Raw genomic sequence first — 21,070 nt, forward strand, 5'->3', positions numbered from 1 at the left:
TCCTAAAAGAAGTTTTTCTCATTACTGAGGTTTCTTCCCAAAAGGGAGTTTTTCCTCGCCACTGTCGCACTGAATGCTTGCTCTTGGGGGAACTACTTGAATTGTTGGGACTTCATAAATTATAGAGTGTGGTCTAGACCTACTCTATCTGTAAAGTGTCTCGAGATAACTCTTGTTATGATTTGATACTATAAATAAAATTGAATTGAATTGAATGGAGAATCAACACATGTTTGACAGCAAATGCACAGCATTTAGAAAAGAAATGCTGCAAAAACAGAAAACAACCAAATACAGAAAATCTGCAAGTCATAAAGAACACGAAAGACCAGTCCTTCCAGAAAAATGCGGAGTTTTTTTGTGATTGTTGCGGGCAAAAATCCTTGATTATGCGGCACGTTTTCTTAAAAAATGCGATGGAATATGCGGGATATTTATGCAATTTTATGCAATGAAATTGCGGGAACTGCGATTTCATCATGGCTTCATCGCGGGGTTTGCAGCTTTTCGATGATGTTCACGTCGCGTAATTACGTCACTTCATAACGTCACTTCATAACGTCACTTCATAACGTCACTTCATAACGTCACTTCATAACGTCACTTCATAACGTTCCCATGGCAACAGGGGAAAATGGCTGCTCTTGTGTGAAGTAAACGCAACATTTTTCAACTTTCTGCTAAGATATATGTGACTTTTTTGCAACGAAAATGCGGGGATTATGAAATCATGCAAGCCCCGCATATTTTGCGCGGAAATCGGCAATTTATGCGGCGAAAGTGCGGCATATTTGAAAAAATGCGGCCCCTACATAAATATGCGGACTTTGGCTGATTATGCATGGAATTATGCAATCGCATAATCACGTTTTTCTGTTGGGACTGAAAGACATTTCCAGGGGACACTAAAAAGTGATATTGGCAAACAAGTTTTTTTACATTCTGATTGCATGATTCAGGTTACTTCCTGTTGATCTAGCATTAGTCTTGAGCTGATTACTAGGGTACTGATTCAAATCTGATTAATGCAATCAGATCTGTATTTGGTTGTGTTTTCTGGATTTGTAGTGTTTTTTTTCTGTGCTGTCAAATAGAATATGTTTTCTTCATTTGCTTGTGTTTTCTCAAGCTGCAGTGCATTTGGCTCCACTGAGGCCTATCCACAACATTGCAACTGCCATTGGTTCATTCAATACCTCTCCATTTCTCAAACACTTCAAGCATTGTTGGATCACAGTAAAAACAAGGAAATATAGGCTGGTGTTGTAGATGTGACTTCAGCATGCAAATTAAAGAGCTCGAGACGTCCCTATTCTCGTGTGAATGTGTGATGTGATTAGTATCGCTTGTGGTGCTCGTTATGTCACACAGCAGTCTGTTTTGTATGTTGAATGTTTTTTTTTTCTTTTTGGATGTTGCCCTGCAGGGATAGAAAAGAATGGCATGGTGGAGAATATAATAACTTCCGTCTAATGCTGCTCACTAGCACAGTATGAAAATGATTTGATGAAACATGGATTGCTTTTCACAGGTTCTCTTTAGCACATCCACCAGTTTCTTTAGGTATGCAAACGAATCATAAAAGTTTTGGGGGGAAAACTAGATTTTGCTCCTGCTGTGTTGAGATAGCAGTATCATTTTTTGTAAATTGGACCAGGCTGCCTTTCAGTCTGTGCCTCGTTATCACAGACTTTACCAAAAGGGAAATAAAAAACAAGTCAACCAGACAGATAGCATGCAAGCAGAGCAAGGAAAGGAAATGGGTTTTAGGTTTGCAGAGACAATCTCTCCTGATACAGACTAAAGTGATAGCTCACTGAGAGAGTGCTCAGCTCTTCTGGTTGCTGTAGTTGATGCTTTTCAGATTTGCACTTTTATTCAGTTGTTGCACTAGCCTGGTTGACACCAGACCCTTCTCAGTTGTAACTGAGAGTGGGTCTGGGCAAGGTTCATTTGCAGCTCATTTCCAAAGGAGCGTCACCAAAGGAGCGTCACCAAAGGAGCGTCACCAAAGGAGCGTCACCAACGGAGTGTCACCAACGGACGCCGCTCAAATGCCTCTGGGCGCATTGGATAGTCCTTCAACCAATCAGACCAACGATCTGGGTGACGTAGCAGCGACAGCGACATCAACGGGTTGCTGCGCTTCGGTAGCGTCATGTTGAATGTAAACAAAAACTGCTCGCCATCGCTGCGCTATCGTCATCGTGTAAAGCCCGCCTCAAAGGCTGTGATTGGTGCCTCGATTTGGAAAAATTGGAAATGGGCTTGAATGGGCTCTTGGCCAAGGGGGTAAGCTTCGCTTCAGAGCTCGAACCTCCTATGGCGCCATTTTGATGCTACAAAACGATCACCCGACGTTAGCATTCCATTGACTGCCATTCATTTTGACGTCACTTTGACAGTGAATAACTTCACATCTGAATCGTTTAAAGACTTTATTTGTCCATTGTTTATTTCTAAAGAAACACGACAATGTATAAAAGGCTCCATTACCTTGTATCTCACGTTATGGCTCCGTAGCAGACGTTTTTGTAAAAATAGGCTAACGATTGTATCATAACCACGCGACTTACTGTCACATAGTAGAGGAATTACCGTATAGTACAGGAGAAGCTCACAGGCAGTTTCAACTTACATTAGCTGTTTATGTTTAATTATTAATGTTAACTAGCATTTTAGTTAGCAATAATTAGCCTGTGTCCATGTTATCTCCTTACATATACCTACGCTCTCCGTCTCTGCACAACTGGGAATGATTGAGATTTCTCTTGGCACAGCTACCAGAAGACTTACAACTTTCAGACAGGTTGCTCACGTCACATTTACGTCGTCGCTCTCAGTTGGAGGCTGCGCAGTAACGCTTAGCGCTCACCGGAAAAGTGCTTCTAATATCCTTCACTGGTCTCCGTCCAGAGCAACGGGATCTATTGGTCCATTCTTATATACTGTCTATGCTCTTGGCCAGACGGACTTGCAGAGCAAATCTCAAATTTGCCGGAAGTTCGTCAGGGTTTTCCCAGGCTATTGTTGCACTGCAAATGTGCAGGAATTTATAGGCATACTCCTCATTGGTCTCAAGTGAATGATGTTGTTATGTGTAGCATGCCTTTGTGTGTGTGGTTGACAGAATGCTTTATAGGCTGACAAGATGATCTAAAAGGAAAATTTTAAGTGTTCTTTCATGATCCGTCTTTTTGAAATCCAAAGGGTGCCCGCATTCAGCATGAGTAAATTGCTGTTAATTTGGTGTCAAAGTTTAATGAAGCAGGGGACAGTCTGCCAAATTCATCCAGAACAGGAGTGGCATTAACAATATGTTGTGATTAATGCTATTTTTAATGAGAAAAGAGAATAAGTGGAAATGGATTTGTGTATATACATAGTTAAAAGTTTCATAAAAGGTCTTTTAGATAACTCAGAGGAAATAATAAATACCGTATGACCTTGAGACAGTGAAGTATGAGGACCACAGTGGTGGGTGCAGCCAAGGCCCTCCTTCCATATGGCTGCTTTACAAGCTGCATGAAGTGAAAAATGGCTTGTGCACCAGACCAGCGACACATGGCTGGAAGGAGGCAAAAATGAGTTTTGCAGGGAGATTGTAAAATGAAAATGGTGCCAGCAGTGACTTTGGTGTTGGGTGACATCTGCAAGGTCCACCTTTTTTCATTATGGACCTTCTGCTGGAAGAGATGCAACCCACCTTTAACAGCAATTACCTTATAGCAAAGTCTAAGGCCGGAGAGGGTCACACATCCTGGATGTGAAGCGACAAGGACGGGGCACAAAGTGTGATACGAATAATCAAGTTTTTCACCTCAGTTACCATGCATCTGCAGATGAGAAAACTTCCTTTAAATAAGATAATAAGTCCACAGGTGCTGGCAGCTTTTTGAGGCTGTACTTAAACGCTGCATTGCCTTGAGCTAAATGCTAATGTCAGCCTGCAAACATGCTCACCATGAAAATGCTAACATGCTGGTTTTAAGAAGGTATAATGTTAACCAATTCATCATCTTATATAGCATGTTAGTGTGCTAACATTTTTAATTAGCACTAAACACTGAGTACAGCTGAGGCTGATGGGAATGTCATTAGTCTAGCAGGTATTTGGTCCCAAATCAAAGCATTGAACAAATTATGACCTGATACCATCTGGACCAAAGTGGTCGGACTAAAAAAAGACAAACCTCAGGTAAAATCTTTTCATTTCATCTCGTATTGAAATGCCTCACTCCCGAAAAACAAAAGTTTGTAAGTTGTAGTTGGCGGTGTTAAAGTTTTGCCCCATCTTTGGATCCTCCCCCAGAACTTTTCATTTCAAAACTGTGTTATATCAATATAGGCTTACTCCCCAGAGTCCTGCTGTGTCTCGGGTTTGTTGCTCAGTTGAAAGTAGACCAGCTGTATTCTCTTATTATTCAGCGGCATTTGCTGCAGAGTCTAACACACACACACACACACACACACACACACACACACACACACACACACACACACACACACACACACACACACGACTGAGAGCACTGCTATGAACCCAAAGCAACATTCTGAGAAACAGAAAGTTGCTTTTTGAAACAGTGTCTGAAAACAAACAAGGATTCCTGCCTAAGTTTTGAATAGCCATAGCACTCAGCACCTAGATGCATATTTGGAAAGTTTTCATTTGAAGCGATAGCTCTCATTCATTTTATCACGACGGCATTTAGAGTGATTTCTCACTTAGCACATTTTCAGACTCCACAACAAAAGAAAACTGCTCTATTCTTTAGCTTTTTTTGGGTCAGCCTTTTTCATTAATATTGATAAATGGCTTGGTGCATGCACCCCACTTGACTCAGAATATGAAAGCTTTTATGCCCTAAGACGTCTCATTGGTTATGGATGTTTTATATGTCATCACTATCCCTTTGGCATTGAAAGTGTGAGAAAAAAGCACACAACGAAAAAGGAAAGATTTATCAAAATGAAGCTGTCATTGCCGTCTTTTGCTCATGAATGATGCCAAAGAAGTTCAGGTAGTAAAAAGGTGATGGGAGAGAGGAAAGTTAAAACCCGATTGGAAGGAGAAAGGAATTTAACATTTTTCCAAGGACTTTGGAGCAGTCATGACATTAAGAGATGCGATAAGAGCAGCACGATAAAGCAATTAATGTCAGGTAGAGATTAATTACTTGAAACACTACACTTCATTAGTGAGACTCTGCAGCGATGCCAGTTCAGATGAGCAAGTCAGCAAGTCATTGACACCATGAGCATCTGGTAAAAACTTTAAATGATTCGGGCAAGTGGCAACAAGGATTGTTTACTATTTACAGAGAATGCAGCTTTCTCAATATAACATATAATGGGCTATTAAATTCTAATATGAATTGAAGGTCATCTATTAATATTAACGAGTCAAGCAGCTCTGTAAGGCTATTCTTGGGCTTAGCAGTGCTCAATGCAAATGTCAGCATACATTTATACTTACAATGTCAATGCTAACATGTTGTTTAGCAGGTATAACGGTTACAATGTTCATCATTAGTTTAATGTGTTGACATGCTAACATTTGCCAATTAGTACTTAACACACAGTGCAGCTGAGGCTGGTGAGAATGTCATTAGTTTTGCAAATATTGGTCATAAACCAAAGTATTGGAAAAACTGAGATTTTGACCTGATGATGGTGGAAAGGTCAGAGGATCATGAATGTCAAATGTCATGGCAATCCATCAAGTAGTTGTCAAGATGTTTCACCCATAATCAAAAATGTCAACCTCTTGCTCGTGGTAGATGAGATGTTAGGATCATAAGTCATTAGGATGTATCCTCTGGGGGCCATGAATGTCTGTACCAAAATCTGTGCCAATCCATCAAGTAGATGTTCAGATACTTCACTTGATAAGTAAAAGCTTTTACGTGCTGGTGGGGCTAGATGTAAAGTTATTAGAATGTCTCTTGAGGGGAACATGAATGTTTGTACAAAATGGTATGGCAATCTATCCAACAGCTGTTAAATACATTGTCTGGGAACCATGAATGTCTGTACCAAATTTCCTGGCAATCCATCCGACAGTTGTCAAGCCATTTGACTCAAAACCACAAATGTTCACCTCCTAGTGGAGCTGGAGGAAACTTCACAGAATAACAACAACAACAGTTATTAGGATAAATCATCACGACACCATGAATATCTGTACAAAATGTCCTTCAAGATTTCTAATTTCAATTCAAATATTTAATTCAAAAAGAGTTAGAGAAGGCCACACTGAATGTTTAAGATACTGCGCACACATTTCATGAAGTCCACTGCTGAGGGGGGTCCAGGTAAAAGTCATTATTCTACATTGATTTTCCCTAGTATCTCTACGCTGAGGAGGAGATGGAAATAAAAGAGAAGCAAACGAGTAACAGAAGTGGTTTTAGCTTTGATACAAGTGAGATGTGGGCTATGCAAACGGGGCTGCAACTAAAGATGTCCCTAATATTGTGTACATTCAGTTTAGTCAACAGTGAGTTAAAACCACAAAAGCTTCTTTAGGATTTGGACAACAATCTGTTTGTGTAAATCTATACCTCTATGGTTGCACTTTCCAACATCAACCATGGTGGTTAATTCCAACATCACTATTAATAATTTATTGAGACAGGCTGTTCACACAGTCGCTCCAGGGAGACCTGAGGCGACATGATCAGCTGAACAAGTTTCTCTCAGTGTTTTGTCTATATATACCCCATGTCAAGGTGAAAATTGTTCTGACTGTTTTATCCCAAAGTGGTGAAATAGTTCAACTTGTTTCCTGGAGCTTTTAAATCCCAGTACACTGCACAGATTTAGAAAAGCAGGGAATGAAAAAAACAAAAAGAAAATTCATTCCAGCTATCCCTCCAAAAACTGTCAACTGAGCTGTATACGTGTTAAGTTGAATATAAGATCTGATTTCTACTCCATATTTGTTTGTAGCCCTTTTGAAAGCTTCCACCTGATTAAAGCAAGGAGAATATTGAATGACTGCATCTTGTTGACCCCTGGTCAGCTTTGGTGTCCAAAACCAATACCCATCAGCTCCCTCTCCCTCCCTATTGGCTCAGAGGAGATCAATAATGAGATGGGAGCGAGGCCACGGGAACCTATTGTAGATTAACATAAACCATTAGAGGTGATGGGTGGAAAGTGTGGATGGTGCAGTGCTGGGGTTAAGATGCACATTGGTTATGTTGAGCTTCCCATGATGACAAAAAGGATATAAAATGTTTTTGAGGGTCTTGATGGAGAATTTCAACACTTAGTAGTAAGTAAGACACATGTTTAATCATGACAGTTACAAATCTTCATTGGAAACTGTTGGGCTTTTACCACCTTTGAAATTGTATACACCCATGAACAAGTCTTTAATACATGTAATGCTGATCAATTCAAAAAGTCCATTAAAAGGTGTTTTAATACTTTATGTTGCAAAATTAAAATCTGCCAATATCCTGCAGCTCACTCCCATATCGACTTACTTTCCTGTGTGATTTGTAGATTCCGTCTAGCATAGTTCAGCGAGGTTGATATACTATATAAGGGGAACAAAGACAGACCAAAGCCTGTCACAGGTGGGCGGGGTGAGGCCTGACCTGCTGTGAACCAACGCTAGAGCTGATGAAACAGTCGTGAAACAGCTGTTAGAGAAAGACACAAACACAAAAAATACTCAAATGTGGAAAGAGCTTCTCACTCTGGTCTACTTAACGTGTCACCTCTTACAACTCATAAAGTGTTTGACCTTAGTCAAGTTTAAAAGAAACATTTTAGAAAACTCAATGTGGAGTTAATTCAAAGCAGCACTAATCAATGTGTTTATACTCACAATGGATCAAATGGCAAATAATGTGAAAGAAGTTAAACCTGGTTCTATGGAGCGTTTTAGTGTATTTCAGCTGATTGTTTTGGTTTTAAAACCTGTAACTTTACTGTTTTGGTTCATTTCACTGCCCTCATCAGCCTCTGCTGTTTTAGCCAAAAAGCTCTGATAAAAACCATAAACTACCTGCTTAGCACCAAACAGCAGACAAAGTTAGCAGCTAGCTAGTGAACATAGTGGAGCATATAGCAGCTAAAGAGAGTTGGTGGAGACCAAAAACAGAGCCAAAAGGGGGCGTGAATATTGGATTTAAATTCATCAGGTGGACACAAACATGACTCCCCATAAATGCCAATGTTGCTATGTGTCTGTTGGATGTGTTAAGAAGCAACTGTTTGCTAAAACGTTATGCTATGTTCACACCAAAGGTGTAGCAAATTTTGGCCTTGCGTTACTCGTGCAAGTTTGACCGATCATATTGTAATTGTTTATTGTAAAATAACCACCTTTGCTGCTTTGTACCTGTTGTGGAAGTCCCATATACGTTGGAAAACTAAATGCTGTCGTGTCTGTGTTAAAAAAAAAACTTTTGAAATACTTGTTTTCTTAATGGAGTTTGGATCGATCAGGGCTATGCCATGCAGGAGGATGCTGATAGGCCTTTGCGACACAGCGTCACACAAAATTGCTCTGACTTTGTATGTAATGGAAAATGTCACGCGAAAATTAGCCGTATTAACTTTACAAAGCGATGATATGTTAATGCTGTGTTTCAAGCTTGTTCGACTGCCCCCAAGTGGCCAAAAAATCCCAATTGGGACAGTTTGGCATTGAGGTAAGAAAATATTGCCATCTGCTATTATTTTATACTTTCATTCTCTGGGCTCAGTCTGCTGTCCAGCAAAAAGCCATGTTCTCAATGCATATACCAAATGCATGCCAAGTTATGTTCAGATGTTTTACATATAACTTCAAAAGCCATCATAATATGGCTATTTAAATATGAGGGATAAATCACTGCCTATTACAGATGTATTGATACAGAAAGCTCAACTAGAACACAAAAAATTAAATGAGTCTGGCTCATTAGACAACTTGTAGTTTCAGTTCAAGTGAGGCTAAGTTAACCCTCAACCTTTTAGTTGGGTAAAATGGAATAGCTATGAATAACAAATGTGTGTGTTCATCATTTTGTTTCCAGTCATTTCCATCTGCTGCTTGTGAATGTTTCATTGAGGTTGAAAAGAGATTCACCTCTCACTCCGAATCCAAATAACACCTTTTGACATGAGGGAAGCATATTGCATAGTGTGTGTGTGTGTGTGTGTGTGTGTGTGTGTGTGTGTGTGTGTGTGTGTGTGTGTGTGTGTATGTGTTAATTTCTTTCAGTTTAAACCCTTGAATCTACCAGTCTAATGCTTTTATCAAAGCTCCTTTTCTGTGTCATTACCTCCAAATATAGACTAACATTTAGAAAAGAAAACAGGATTTGCCTCAAGCTGCTTATTTGTCGCATCACAGAAGAAAGCTGTAAACACATACAGTAGCTAGGTGGTGCGGCACAAGCCCAGAGGTCACAGAAATGGGTTTGAACCAACAGGGGAATGTGAAAGTGGAGAAGTAAATTAATACATGTATCCCTAGCCTTCTTGAAAACAATGTTTGAAGCTCTCAACCAAAAGATGAGAAAGGCAAATAACAAGGATTGTTGTTGGATATATATAAGGAGAAATGTGTAACAATGTGCAAAAAATATGATGTGAACTATGAGAATTTCATCCATATTCACTGGGATATGTCATGGTGACAGCAGGCCCTTGCCAATCGCCTCCACCTGGCTGCACACCTGTTCCTCATTTCTTCATTAGCCCAAGTTTATATATACCTCCCCACTTCCTGTTTCCATAGCATCCACGTTGCTCACCTGTCAGCGCTCCTGACTCTTTAAACTGTTTAATATAAGCTATCTGAGTTTATTAAGCTGCTGCTATCTTTGACTGGCCTACCCTGCTCTTTTTAGTTGTTTGTCTGATTCTGGCTGCCTCCAAGTAGCTAACTATTGGCTAGTTAAAGTGCCTTTAATTCAACCTGCTCTGCTTGAGTTTCTGCATTTGGCTTTTGCTGCCAAGTACCTGAACTGTAACAGGGGGTTGATAATGAGGGAACTTATTTTGCAGTTGAAATTTACAAGAAAATAATTTGTCAATTACAGGCTTAGTTTCACAATTGAAAACAGTATAACTTCAGCAACATCGTTTTGGTTTTCTTTTGGAGTGGGCCAGAAGTGCATACAAAAAGGAACAGCATAATAAAAAAAAACAGGCAAAAAGATATCATACATTGTTTGTGCCTCTGTGATTTTGGCTCAGTATCACTAATTCTGACTCTGGCACACTAAAGTTGCTGAAGGACATTTTGACAAGACTCATGACAGCATTAGCTGCTGCACGAACTGAGCCTGGAGCTCCCAGTCACAGGGCAGCCTGCCTAATCAGCAGGCCCACCCTCTGTTACTGTCAAACATATTCCAATATAGTCAACCCCCCAGTCCCTGCAGCAGTAAATACGCTGCTCGTGTTGTATGTTGAAGATTAATGACATCAATCACACTTCCTCATCAAGCCACACACACATATACATGCTGCAAACATTGTAATCTGCGTCGGTGTTTTCTTCGCAGATTCATTTTTCTTTTCCTTTGGGTTATTCCATGAGTGAAATGAACTGACGCTGCTTACAACCACAGTGGTAATTCATTATTGTCAGGCTCCACTTCTTCCATCTTACAACTTCTGAAAATTATGGTGTCTTGTCATCTCCAAGATAGAAGAGTCACAGTTTTTAAACATGAAGGAACAGAGGGAGGGAGTTTCGTTTAGTTTCGTTTAGTCGAGTCAATTTTATTCAGCTCAAAATCATGAATCAGAGTAGAGGTAAACCAACTTCCAGGATCTGTGTTTTGCTCTCAAAAAGGCAGTAATTGACTTTCTTCCTACAAACATTTGCTGTTCATAGAATTAAGGTTTTTCTATTAGACGATAACAAAAAGAAAATATATACATTTATAACCTTTTGAATTGTTGTTTTCTAATATGAACAACAATGGCTTGTCATGATTAAATAAAAAAAGTTACCAGATGTAAGAAATAAGCTTTCTTTTCAGACACTTCAGTTTTGTTGTTAAAAATCTAGACAATTGCACATGCAAGCCAGAGAATGAAAATGTGAATTTTAAATCTGAAGACAAGTCATTTAAGGAATTTCCATAGCTCAACAAGCTCTTCAGCTAAGTTTTCAATATTCATGGCAGTAGATGTACTGTATTCCTCTGATTGTGGACTGCCACCAAGTGGTACTGACAATAAAGCACAGTGTGTTGCATCCCTTAAGCGCATGAGTGATACTGACTGTGTTGGTTTGAGTTTTGGCACATCAAGCCACACCTCAAAGTGTTCGTCATCTCAACAAGTTTCGCGGAAGACTCCAGCATTGTGACCTTTTTGCATTTCACAGTCACCGCGTGGTGTTGACACAAATGAACTCTGTATAGCACATCTGGAACATTTGTTCAACGTGAATGTCGCTCTAATCAGTGCCTATTTATAGATACTAAGTGTGCATCGAGACCTGGGTTGCTTTTCATTATCAGCTTACTAAGCCTGCGAGCAAGAGGCCATATATCAGCTTTTCAACGTGACTAAACACACACACACACACACACACACACACACACACACACACACATATATATAAATATATATACTTACAGTGGAAGTTGATAAAGGGACAAACTAAGAAAGTGACTTTTCACCATCCAGATTTCAGTCATTAGACATTGTGGACTTCTGGCAAGCGTGAGAAATGTGTATCAGCTGTCCATAACCAGCCCATAAAAGCATACAATACACCAACTGAAGCTATTGTTGGTGTTGCTGTCATATTTCAAATAACAATGGCTTGGCGACAGCAGCCAGTTGACCCATACAGACCGAAGAAGCACATGCATGCATGCAATGTGTAGGTGAACAACAGCAGTGGCTTTTGCTTTCCAAGGCTAGGTTATGGAAATCTCCTGTTGTTTGTTTCTTTCATCAAACTACTAAACTCAAAATATAACTTATCAAGAAGTACTGAAGAAGAAGTAGTTCTAGTATTTTTTATTTTTTTTTTCATTATTTCTGAAATGATCAAAGTCTGAAAAATGAGCAAAACATAATTCTAATGATGGTTGAAACTATTATCAGATTGGAGATCAGTTTTCTTTGTTTGTTCAAAATGTGTTAAAATCTGGTAAAAGAAGCTGTCTTCATCATTATTTGTCACTTGCAATTGTCATTTAAACTTTAGTTTAAATATGTTCTTTCCCTTTTTTATGTGTCTGCAGGATCTATTTAAGCATTATGAGGTTGTATTTAGGTAGGTAACACCTGTTGCACCCCCCTCCCTTGAGTTATCATTTTCCTTTTTTAATCCATCATGAGTTTAGCTGCTTTCCATCCTCTTGCGTGCCACACATAAACTGACGGGTGCCAGTAAAGTGAAACATGATAAAGTCAAAGACTGAAACTTTATTCATATCCATTGTACTTGTCTAAAGATGCCATAACAAAACAAAAATAATGTACTTTGGTAATAAAAAAAACAACTAAAAAAACAAATGGGCGTTTACTCATTCTACACTTTTCTTTAAGTGCTTTGAGTCATTGCACAGAAATTGGCCATCTAGCAAATGGAGGCACAGCTTATGTACTCGTGGTTATACATGCTTATGACATTTATGCTTAATTCCTACAGCTTTCAAGTCACTTAGCCTTCACATAACTATTCCATATTTCTGTCGGGACACCTTTTTCCCTGCTCTTATTGACCAGCTTCATCGTTTGCAGGAGTGTCTCACTGTGCTCCGCCGGCTGTATCGAACATCTTCTTGCGGCCCTCCATGCCTGACATGGCCTCCACGTTCTTACGCCAGTCTTCACTAGTGAGCACCTGGGGTTGAACAGAAACGAACAATCAAAATTGAAACACATCATCTCCCTAAGGCAGTTTTTTTTTTTATTATCTCCATAACATTTCCAGCCTACTGGGGGAAACCTCAGGCTAAATGTTCGGGAATGTGGAAACCCAACCAATCAACAGTACCTTGTCCTGTTTGCCATCCTCCTTCTTCACGGATTTAAGGTTGGCTCTGAGGTCCATCGAGCCCTTGTGTTTGGAGCCCAGGAGAGCTCTCATCATCTCATCTGCCGACACCCTCACCTTCCTCAGGGCAGGCTTTTTGAACTTGCCTCCAAGGTCCTGTATCTTCAGCTTCAGCTCATGGATCTGTAAAATATGACAGAACAAATATAAGAAACAAGCACAAAAAAACAGATCAAATGTGTGCTCAAGAATTAAATAAGGTGTTCAGAGACTTACATCTTTGTTGTGTTTGCCCACTTTGGATTCGCAGTCATATCTCTCCTCGTCCACAACATCAATTTGTGAATGAAGCTGCTTGCACATTTTCTGAGGGGAAAAGGAGGGTTTTAAACATGTTACTTAAACATGTTCATACATTTTCTGCTGTAGTTTATGACACTTACTTGTAGTTCATCCAGTGATAATCCAGACAGTTGCAAAGGGGGCAACTTGTCTCCTAGATAGCGTACTTTCTCCTCCTCCCTTTCCTGCCTCTCCCTCTCCAAATCCTCACAGGCTCTTGTGAGGAGAAGCATCTGATTTCACAAAACATATACCAATCAAAACTTGGCCAGAAGATCTGAGGAAAACAACTTTAGTCTGGTAATGTAAAAGTACCCAACAGACACCAAGTTGCTAAAGAGAACTTACATCATTATATGGCAAAAAGGGTGTCTTGGCTGTACATAAATCACAATATCTTGTAGAAGATATAGCAGTGATTCCCAACCAAGGGTACTTCTGCAGTTGCCAGGTGATGTACGTCCAACAAAAAAGGTATGTCCTAACTCACCTTGAGAGAGAGCTTGCGAGAAGCCGTAATTTTCGACTTCGGCTGTAGAAAAAAAGGTATTTGTCATTATTATTTCACGACAGAATAGACTATATTTCAATGACCATTAATCAAATAGTTAATACAATTATTGAGGTTTGTAAAGAGGCACATATACCGAGGATGGACAAAATTACAAGTACACCTTGCACTATCATAAACTGCAGAGTTTTTGAGGACTTTTTGATTTTGGAATCACTCCAAGATGTTCCTGCTTAGCTCACCAGCAGTTGTGATATATGACAAAGTCCATCGGCTGTGCCATAAACAGTAAAAATATGTATTGAAAGACCTGTGAGCGTCAAACTTGACACCACCTAAGATAATGCTTTATTATTAGGATGAAGTCAAGGGGAAAGCTCTCAGAGATGCTGATAACAACTCCTGCCAGATAACCACTGCCAGATCTTTGCCATGTGCATCGGGACAATGTGTCCCCTCTCCATGCATGGTGGATTAACACTGTGGAATATAGCTGGCTCACCTTATCCCCTTTGGGATTCATGGCTCTGGGTCTGTCGGGCTCCTGAAACAAAAACCGGGGACAAATGCGGGCAATGATGCTAGAGGCAATTAGGTTAATATGAGAACATAAAAACAGTTGTATCTTTTTAAATAGTGAATACAGCAGTTCATTACACAAATATTAGCCATGACAGTAGCATTTAGGGATAGAGGATTCATTTTCTCATCTCACTTCAACTATAATCCCAAAAACAAACAACACATGAGAGAAACAGAAGTGCGTAATAGCACAGTTTAGGGGTAATGTGGCGCCCCGGTGATCTGCAATGTAATTTGATCTATCAAGGCGCCACAAACAGTCCTCAACATCCCTTGACAAGAGGATTAAAGCAAGGACATGACAAGAGCATTTCCCTTCACTGTATTCAGCATCTCAGTTGGGGTGATTTTTTTTCAGTATGGCTACCGACACCTCAACAGATTTGTTAAAAACAGAGCCGTGACTGCAGTATTCACAAGTAGAAGATTTGGCGAATCAAACCTTCTCATTAGGCTGACATATTTTTACAAAGATCTAGTAATTATTGCAAGGGTAATACACTTGAAAAATAAAAGCATTGCCACTGTAAAACTGTCAAACAATTGTCCCACTGTTTATAATAACAGCTACAGTACAATATTGCGTCAGACTTTCATTGACTTAAAACAGAAAGAAAAAAATGACAATTTACTGAAAGCCTTAAATACTTCAAACACACGATAAAGCAATGGTTGTTTTACCTGTGAATGGGTGTCTGTAAAGATGTAGAGAGTCAAACAGTGGCTGCTGAAGACAATGAGCAGCTTTTTATGTGAGCCGTGTGGCGCGTGGAAAGCAGATATAACGTCTGGTCCCAAAAATGTGCTGGCACAGGACCGAGCATGAAATATCACCTCCCCTGACACTGTGACAACACAAGGGGAGGGTAATAATAAATCATGGGCATTACCTTAATGGTATTGTCTAGGTATTGCCTCCTGTTGGATGAAATAATCTTTTTGCCCCCCCCCTGAAAATACATCAATGCATATAATAGTCACAAATATTGACACATTGTATCTTTCGTATTTAGGAGTATAACTTAAAGTGGCTATATGTAACTTTCAGTTTGGGTTGATTCTAGCGGCGGCTTTGGACAAGTTTGGAGTTTTTACCACACCTGCTGTCGTAAAGGTCTTTTCTTTACAGTGCTGTATTGCCCACTGAGTTAGCGTTACCGGGAGGTCATAGTTGCGATGAATATTTTGCTCAGACAGAAAATCATTAATTTACAATAAGAGAATACGTTACGGTAACTTAGCCTGGATGTATCGTGAGCTAAACCAGGTATCACTGTCACTGTGTCACGAGCCACAGCATTAAGAGATTGTTGTATCAACCAACATAATAATGACTTAGATTAATATAGCGCATTTCATGAAACCCATGGACAGGGGGACAAGAGAAAAGAAAATAGTAGTACAACTATATTGCACATTGTAAAGTTATTTTATGAATGAAATATTATATATTAGATACCTGAGGGCCAATTCGGGGTGGGTTTTGAATCTTTTACAATCCCTTAATTGTCTCCATCTGTTGAAAGCCCGACCGAGTGTGACTCGGTTTGCGGCCGTCGTCTGTCACTTTCCCTTTTAGCTTTTAGTTGTTCCTTTTTTTCCTTGGTGGTCCTGGACCAGTATCAGCCATAACTACAACAGATAACTTCTGAAATAGAATTAAAATACAATTAGGCTTTTCCGGTGTTACGCCAAAATCTGTGACTTGTCAGAATGTGTGCTCTGTAGCACCACCTACCTGCCGTAAATCATTTTGGGACTTTGCGGGGAAAATCGGACCCGGGCGGAGGCATTGATAAAAACTACATAAAAATTGTGTTCTTTTCACTGTTTGTCATTTGCTGTTACAGGTCATTTATGATCATCAGATGAAAAATTAAGAAACATTTAAAAGTTACATACAGTAACTTTAAAGGAAAGGTTTAAAAGCCTTTTTCATTTTTTGACAATAATTAGTGAATATGTAGCTGGAGCCAGACGCTGGTTGGCTTAGCTTAGCATAAAGTCTGGAAGCAGGGGTAAACAACTAGCTTGGCTCTGTCCAAAGCACAAACACATGAGTACAAAAACCAGGTGTAAAAATGTCAATTCATATTTTTATGTCAGGTTATATAGGACTATTTCTTGGCAAGGACCAGTGGCTAGGCAACAAGCGATCCTTATACTCTTTGTTTTTGTACCAATTAAACAAATAAAACATGGGATAAAACATGTTAATTAGTGAGCTTTAGATTAATTTTGTTATCTGGCTGTTCGCAATAGCTTTGTCTTAAGCGTACAAAAGTAAGAATGGTATCTTCTCATCTAACTCTTGGCAAAAAAGCAAATAAAATATCAACTGTAATGTAAACTAAACATGTAATCTAAGTAAGATTCATGAGTTAGGGTAAGAAGAAGAATGACCCAAAACAGGGCCAAGAGTTTTAACTCTATCTAAGTTATAATGCATTTGATGAGCACAATACAGACGACCTCACACATAGCAAAAGCACACAATCATAATCTAAAAATAGGTTAGGCCCCTCTCCCATCATAGGCTGCTTTTAACTTTCAACACATAACATCAGATTTAAAGAAACAATTCACTCAAATTACGTTTTGTTCCTTTTCTGACTGGTTCTGGGTATTTAGTCAAACATGTCATCGAGTACCAAGGTTAATTGCATGCAGGCCGTACATTTGTCAGCTATGCAGAGACTGTTAGCTCTTGTCACTACCACTCTGATTAATCTGAGGGGCAACTGTAGAGTGACATAATCAAGGTTAAATAACAGGAATCACCTCCTGTGATATTTGATCTATTTTAATCACAGTTATTAGGATAAAAAATATTGGTTGGTATAATTATGTAGCGTCCCAAAATAACATGAGTTTGTTCCAATTTTTGCCACATTGGCTCTGAGTTTATCAGAAGACGAGAATAGATAGAAATACTTTATTTATCCAGAAGGAAATTAAGAAGGCGGAATAGTAGGTTTAAATAGCTGGTAGAGTGAAGATATATAAGTTGTCCCAACAGTCTCATTAGGTAGATGGAAAACAGAGATGAAAAATGAGACATAGTTCTTCGTTCTATCCAGATCACTTTTTAACACTCTTAATGTTACTCCTGCAATGGCTGCTGTTCTTCAAATGTCCTGGCAGTGACTCTTAAACAGACAGATATTCAAATAAATGTCCTTAAGGGAAATATGTGCAGACAGCTGAAGTTTATGTGTCTAAGTTTCTGTGATTCCAGCTACATTGTTTTATTTGACAATTCCATCATTTCACAGTCAACCACAGTTTAAATAGTTCAAAAAGTGGTAATTAATAAGAACTTTTGACTTAGGTCATGTTTTAGGTTGAGTTTTAGGTCAGGTTTTACTCAGGAATTAACGTATGTTCGGAACTAATTGTTTGAGAAGGGCTGTACTCAAAATACTGAGAGGAAAAAACAGCAGACCGTCGCCATTACTCCACTATATTTTATATTTAAAAATGTTTGTTTGCTGCTATATTAATGTGTTGAATATCGAGTACATACCCTTTAAGTTTGAAGCAGAGAGGGTGGTTGGTAAGAAGTTACAGTTTCGATGTAATGTTAATTAAATTACATTGAAATTGTAATTACATTATGTAACTAATAAATGACAAACAAAATCCCATTTAGAAAACCAGTCCAATTACAAAGCAGATTTTGTTAGTTGTTTTTTTCTTTATTTCCTGTGTAGCCTACATATCATAAAGCATGGAAACACACTTGCTACAGATACCACACAAAATTAACAATGTAGAAAAGTTGAAAAGCTGCAAAACTAATGTCATTCCATTAGCCTCAGCTACACTTTGTCTTTAATGCTAATTATCAATCAATCATCAATCACATAATATAAAATGATCAGAAATTAGCTAATATTAGCATGCTAACATGCTTAAATAAGATGGTGAACATGGTAAACGTTACACCTGCTAATCATTCCCATGTTAGCATTGTCATTGTGAGCATGTTAGCATGCTGACTTTAGCATTTAGCTCAAAGCAAAGCCGTTCTGCCTCACAGAGCTGCTAGCGTAGCTGTAGCCAATGCTATGTTTCTATATGATGATACAGAAAGTATATAACATGAATTCATTCATTTGTTCATTAATAGTCCTGCGTTCTCCCTGAGGCCTCCTCACTTAAGTTGACTTTGACTCTGTGTCCTGTTAAATGTGTTCTTGTATTTACATCTGCTGTCATCAGTTTCTTGGCCTGACTTCATCAAGATTTCAGAGCATGAGAGCTAATCTTGTCCTGAGCTCTGACACTTCTTGCAAATCATTTAACCTCTCAGCATCAACTTTGTCTTCTTTCCACTGGCTTATAATGGAATAAAGCTGATGCAGGTGTTAAGGTGTTTTTGGTAAACTAAGCATTAGCTACAAGGACAACTTTAGAGGAGTCACACACACAACAGAGAAGAGTCCATGTTGAACATTTGCTCTCAGTGAGTTGTGAGGGCTTCTTCTCAGAGATTAGAAACCAGAGTGAAAATGAAAGAGAAGATCTGTCTGCAGGAATAGCATGTTCAAACTTTCTTGTCTGAATCTGATTTATCTGCAATTGTTACCTTGAATATCTCATGCCTTACGTCATGTCACCCCCATACAGAAATCTAATATATGGTTATTATGTAAAATACTTATATAATGTATGTATATATATGTGTGTGTGTGTGTATGTCTCTCACCAATATTCAAAAATATGTGATACATACATTACATTTGAAAATATAGCAAAAATTGCCATTTTCATACATTTCTTTACATATATAGACATGTTTAATAAAGACTATATAAATATTCATATTGGGAATGAATATATTTTTCTTTATATTAATTAAACATATATTCCAAAATGTGTTTTCTTTTGTCTTGTATGTATCAGGCTTCAAATATATAACAGACAAATATTGTACCCATACTGTAAATTACTATATTGAACTTAAAATCATCAAATTTAATAAATGCACACAAACCAAGTCACAGTTTATTTTTTTATTTATAAAAACAGATTTCACCTGCTAATAATAATAATAAAAATAATCTCATAATAGGTGTATTATACAAACATTTGACAGTATTAATAAATTCTTATACTACGCCTTATACACATACATACATACATACATGAACATTTTCAGTCTGAATTCATTTCCGTAGTTTTCCAGGGTACACTAGCAGACATATAATCTATTTGATATATGCAATCAAAGTTCCTAGTTAAATTAGCGCTACAGTGTCAAACACTATTCAGTGTTCTGCCACTAATACTACACAGAGGGAACTGGAGCCTCAGTGAGCAATGAGAGCCAATAAAAGGAGGAAGACACGGGGGACAACAAATGTTCTATCTTTTTTTTTTTCCCGTGATCCTCAGCAGGTGGGAGTGCTATTTCTGGTGCAACACAACTCCCTTCTGTCTCCACACAGACACATACACACACAAAGAGAAACACAGGGAGGCCTTGGTATCAGGGAAGTGCTTGTAATGCACTTTCTACTGTAGCATAAATAGGTAGGTGACAGTTCAAGTGTCGCCCCATAGTTCTCCTTATGTGGTCGTAAAACTAAACAAGTTTAACTCATTTTTAACCTTTTGGGATGGAAAGAAAGAAAGAAAAGGGAACATCCGCTAAAGCCACATTATTCTCTAAGGGAGGGTGTTAATGCGTGATCTTCAAGGATTTTAGTCCATTCTCACCTGCTCTTCGAAGGGTTATTTTGTTTTGTCAATTGTCTGCTATGCAATCCATGTAAACCTATTGTCATGAGCCAGAGGTCTGTGGTATTATTTGAAACCACTGTGTATTGTACATAACATGACCTAAACAATATTCACAACTATTATATAAGAGATACAGTGCACTCAACGTACAATATTTCAGGGACCCTGAGACATTTCATATTTGTATACTCAGTAATGGAAAGTACATTTATTCACATACTATACCCAAGTGCAGTTTTGAGGTACTTTACTTGAGTATTCCCATTTTATGCTACTTCATACTTCTACTCCACTACAGTTCATTCATTCACAATTCATACTTCGTATTTACTTCACTACTACATTTATTTGACACCTCTAGTTGCTAGTTACATTCAGAACCAATCATCAGTTTATTAAATATGATGCATTTGTTGTTACAGATTAAACTATAAAACTGCATACCAAATGGTTAAAATTAGCTTCATCTTGACCAGCTAAAATAAAATGCTACGCATTAATGCATCAGTAATAATAATCTAATAATATAATATTGCACTGAAAATTTTCATTACTTTAAGTACATTGTGCTAATAATACTTTTAATTCAAATGTCAATTTCAATGCAGAATTTTAAACTGTAGTATCACTACATTTACTTAAGTAAGAATGCCCATACTGCTATTTACTCCTCATATCTAATAAATCTTTCGTTTAGAATCAGAACATTGATATCTAACAGGATGCAGGTGTTTTTATTTTTATTTTTTCCATCTTTTCATATCTCTGCATCCCTGTCTGTCTCCTCACACTTTCTGGATCTGGTACAGACCTGCACAGTGGCACCGTTGTTGGACACGGTGCACAGAGAGCAGCTGACACATTACTTCAGCCAAATGGCTTGCCATAACATCCCTCTGTCCGCTGGT

At 38.5% G+C, this 21,070-nt stretch overlaps 1 protein-coding gene across 1 annotated transcript; it reads right to left on the reverse strand.

Annotated features, from left to right (window-relative positions):
- Positions 1-12,385: 12,385 nt before the first annotated feature.
- LOC116060157 (troponin I, slow skeletal muscle-like) lies at positions 12,386-15,219 on the reverse strand. The gene is made up of 7 exons (XM_031313596.2): positions 15,096-15,219; positions 14,335-14,376; positions 13,812-13,853; positions 13,423-13,554; positions 13,256-13,345; positions 12,980-13,162; positions 12,386-12,826 (listed from the first exon to the last, which is right to left on the reverse strand). Exons 2-7 carry the CDS (start codon positions 14,353-14,355, stop codon positions 12,731-12,733), a joined length of 564 nt encoding a protein of 187 aa, XP_031169456.1. The 5' UTR covers positions 14,356-14,376; positions 15,096-15,219; the 3' UTR covers positions 12,386-12,730.
- Positions 15,220-21,070: the final 5,851 nt, after the last annotated feature.

The sequence above is a fragment of the Sander lucioperca genome, chromosome 20 (assembly GCF_008315115.2).
Source record: "Sander lucioperca isolate FBNREF2018 chromosome 20, SLUC_FBN_1.2, whole genome shotgun sequence".
NCBI classification, from domain to species: Eukaryota; Metazoa; Chordata; class Actinopteri; order Perciformes; family Percidae; genus Sander; species Sander lucioperca.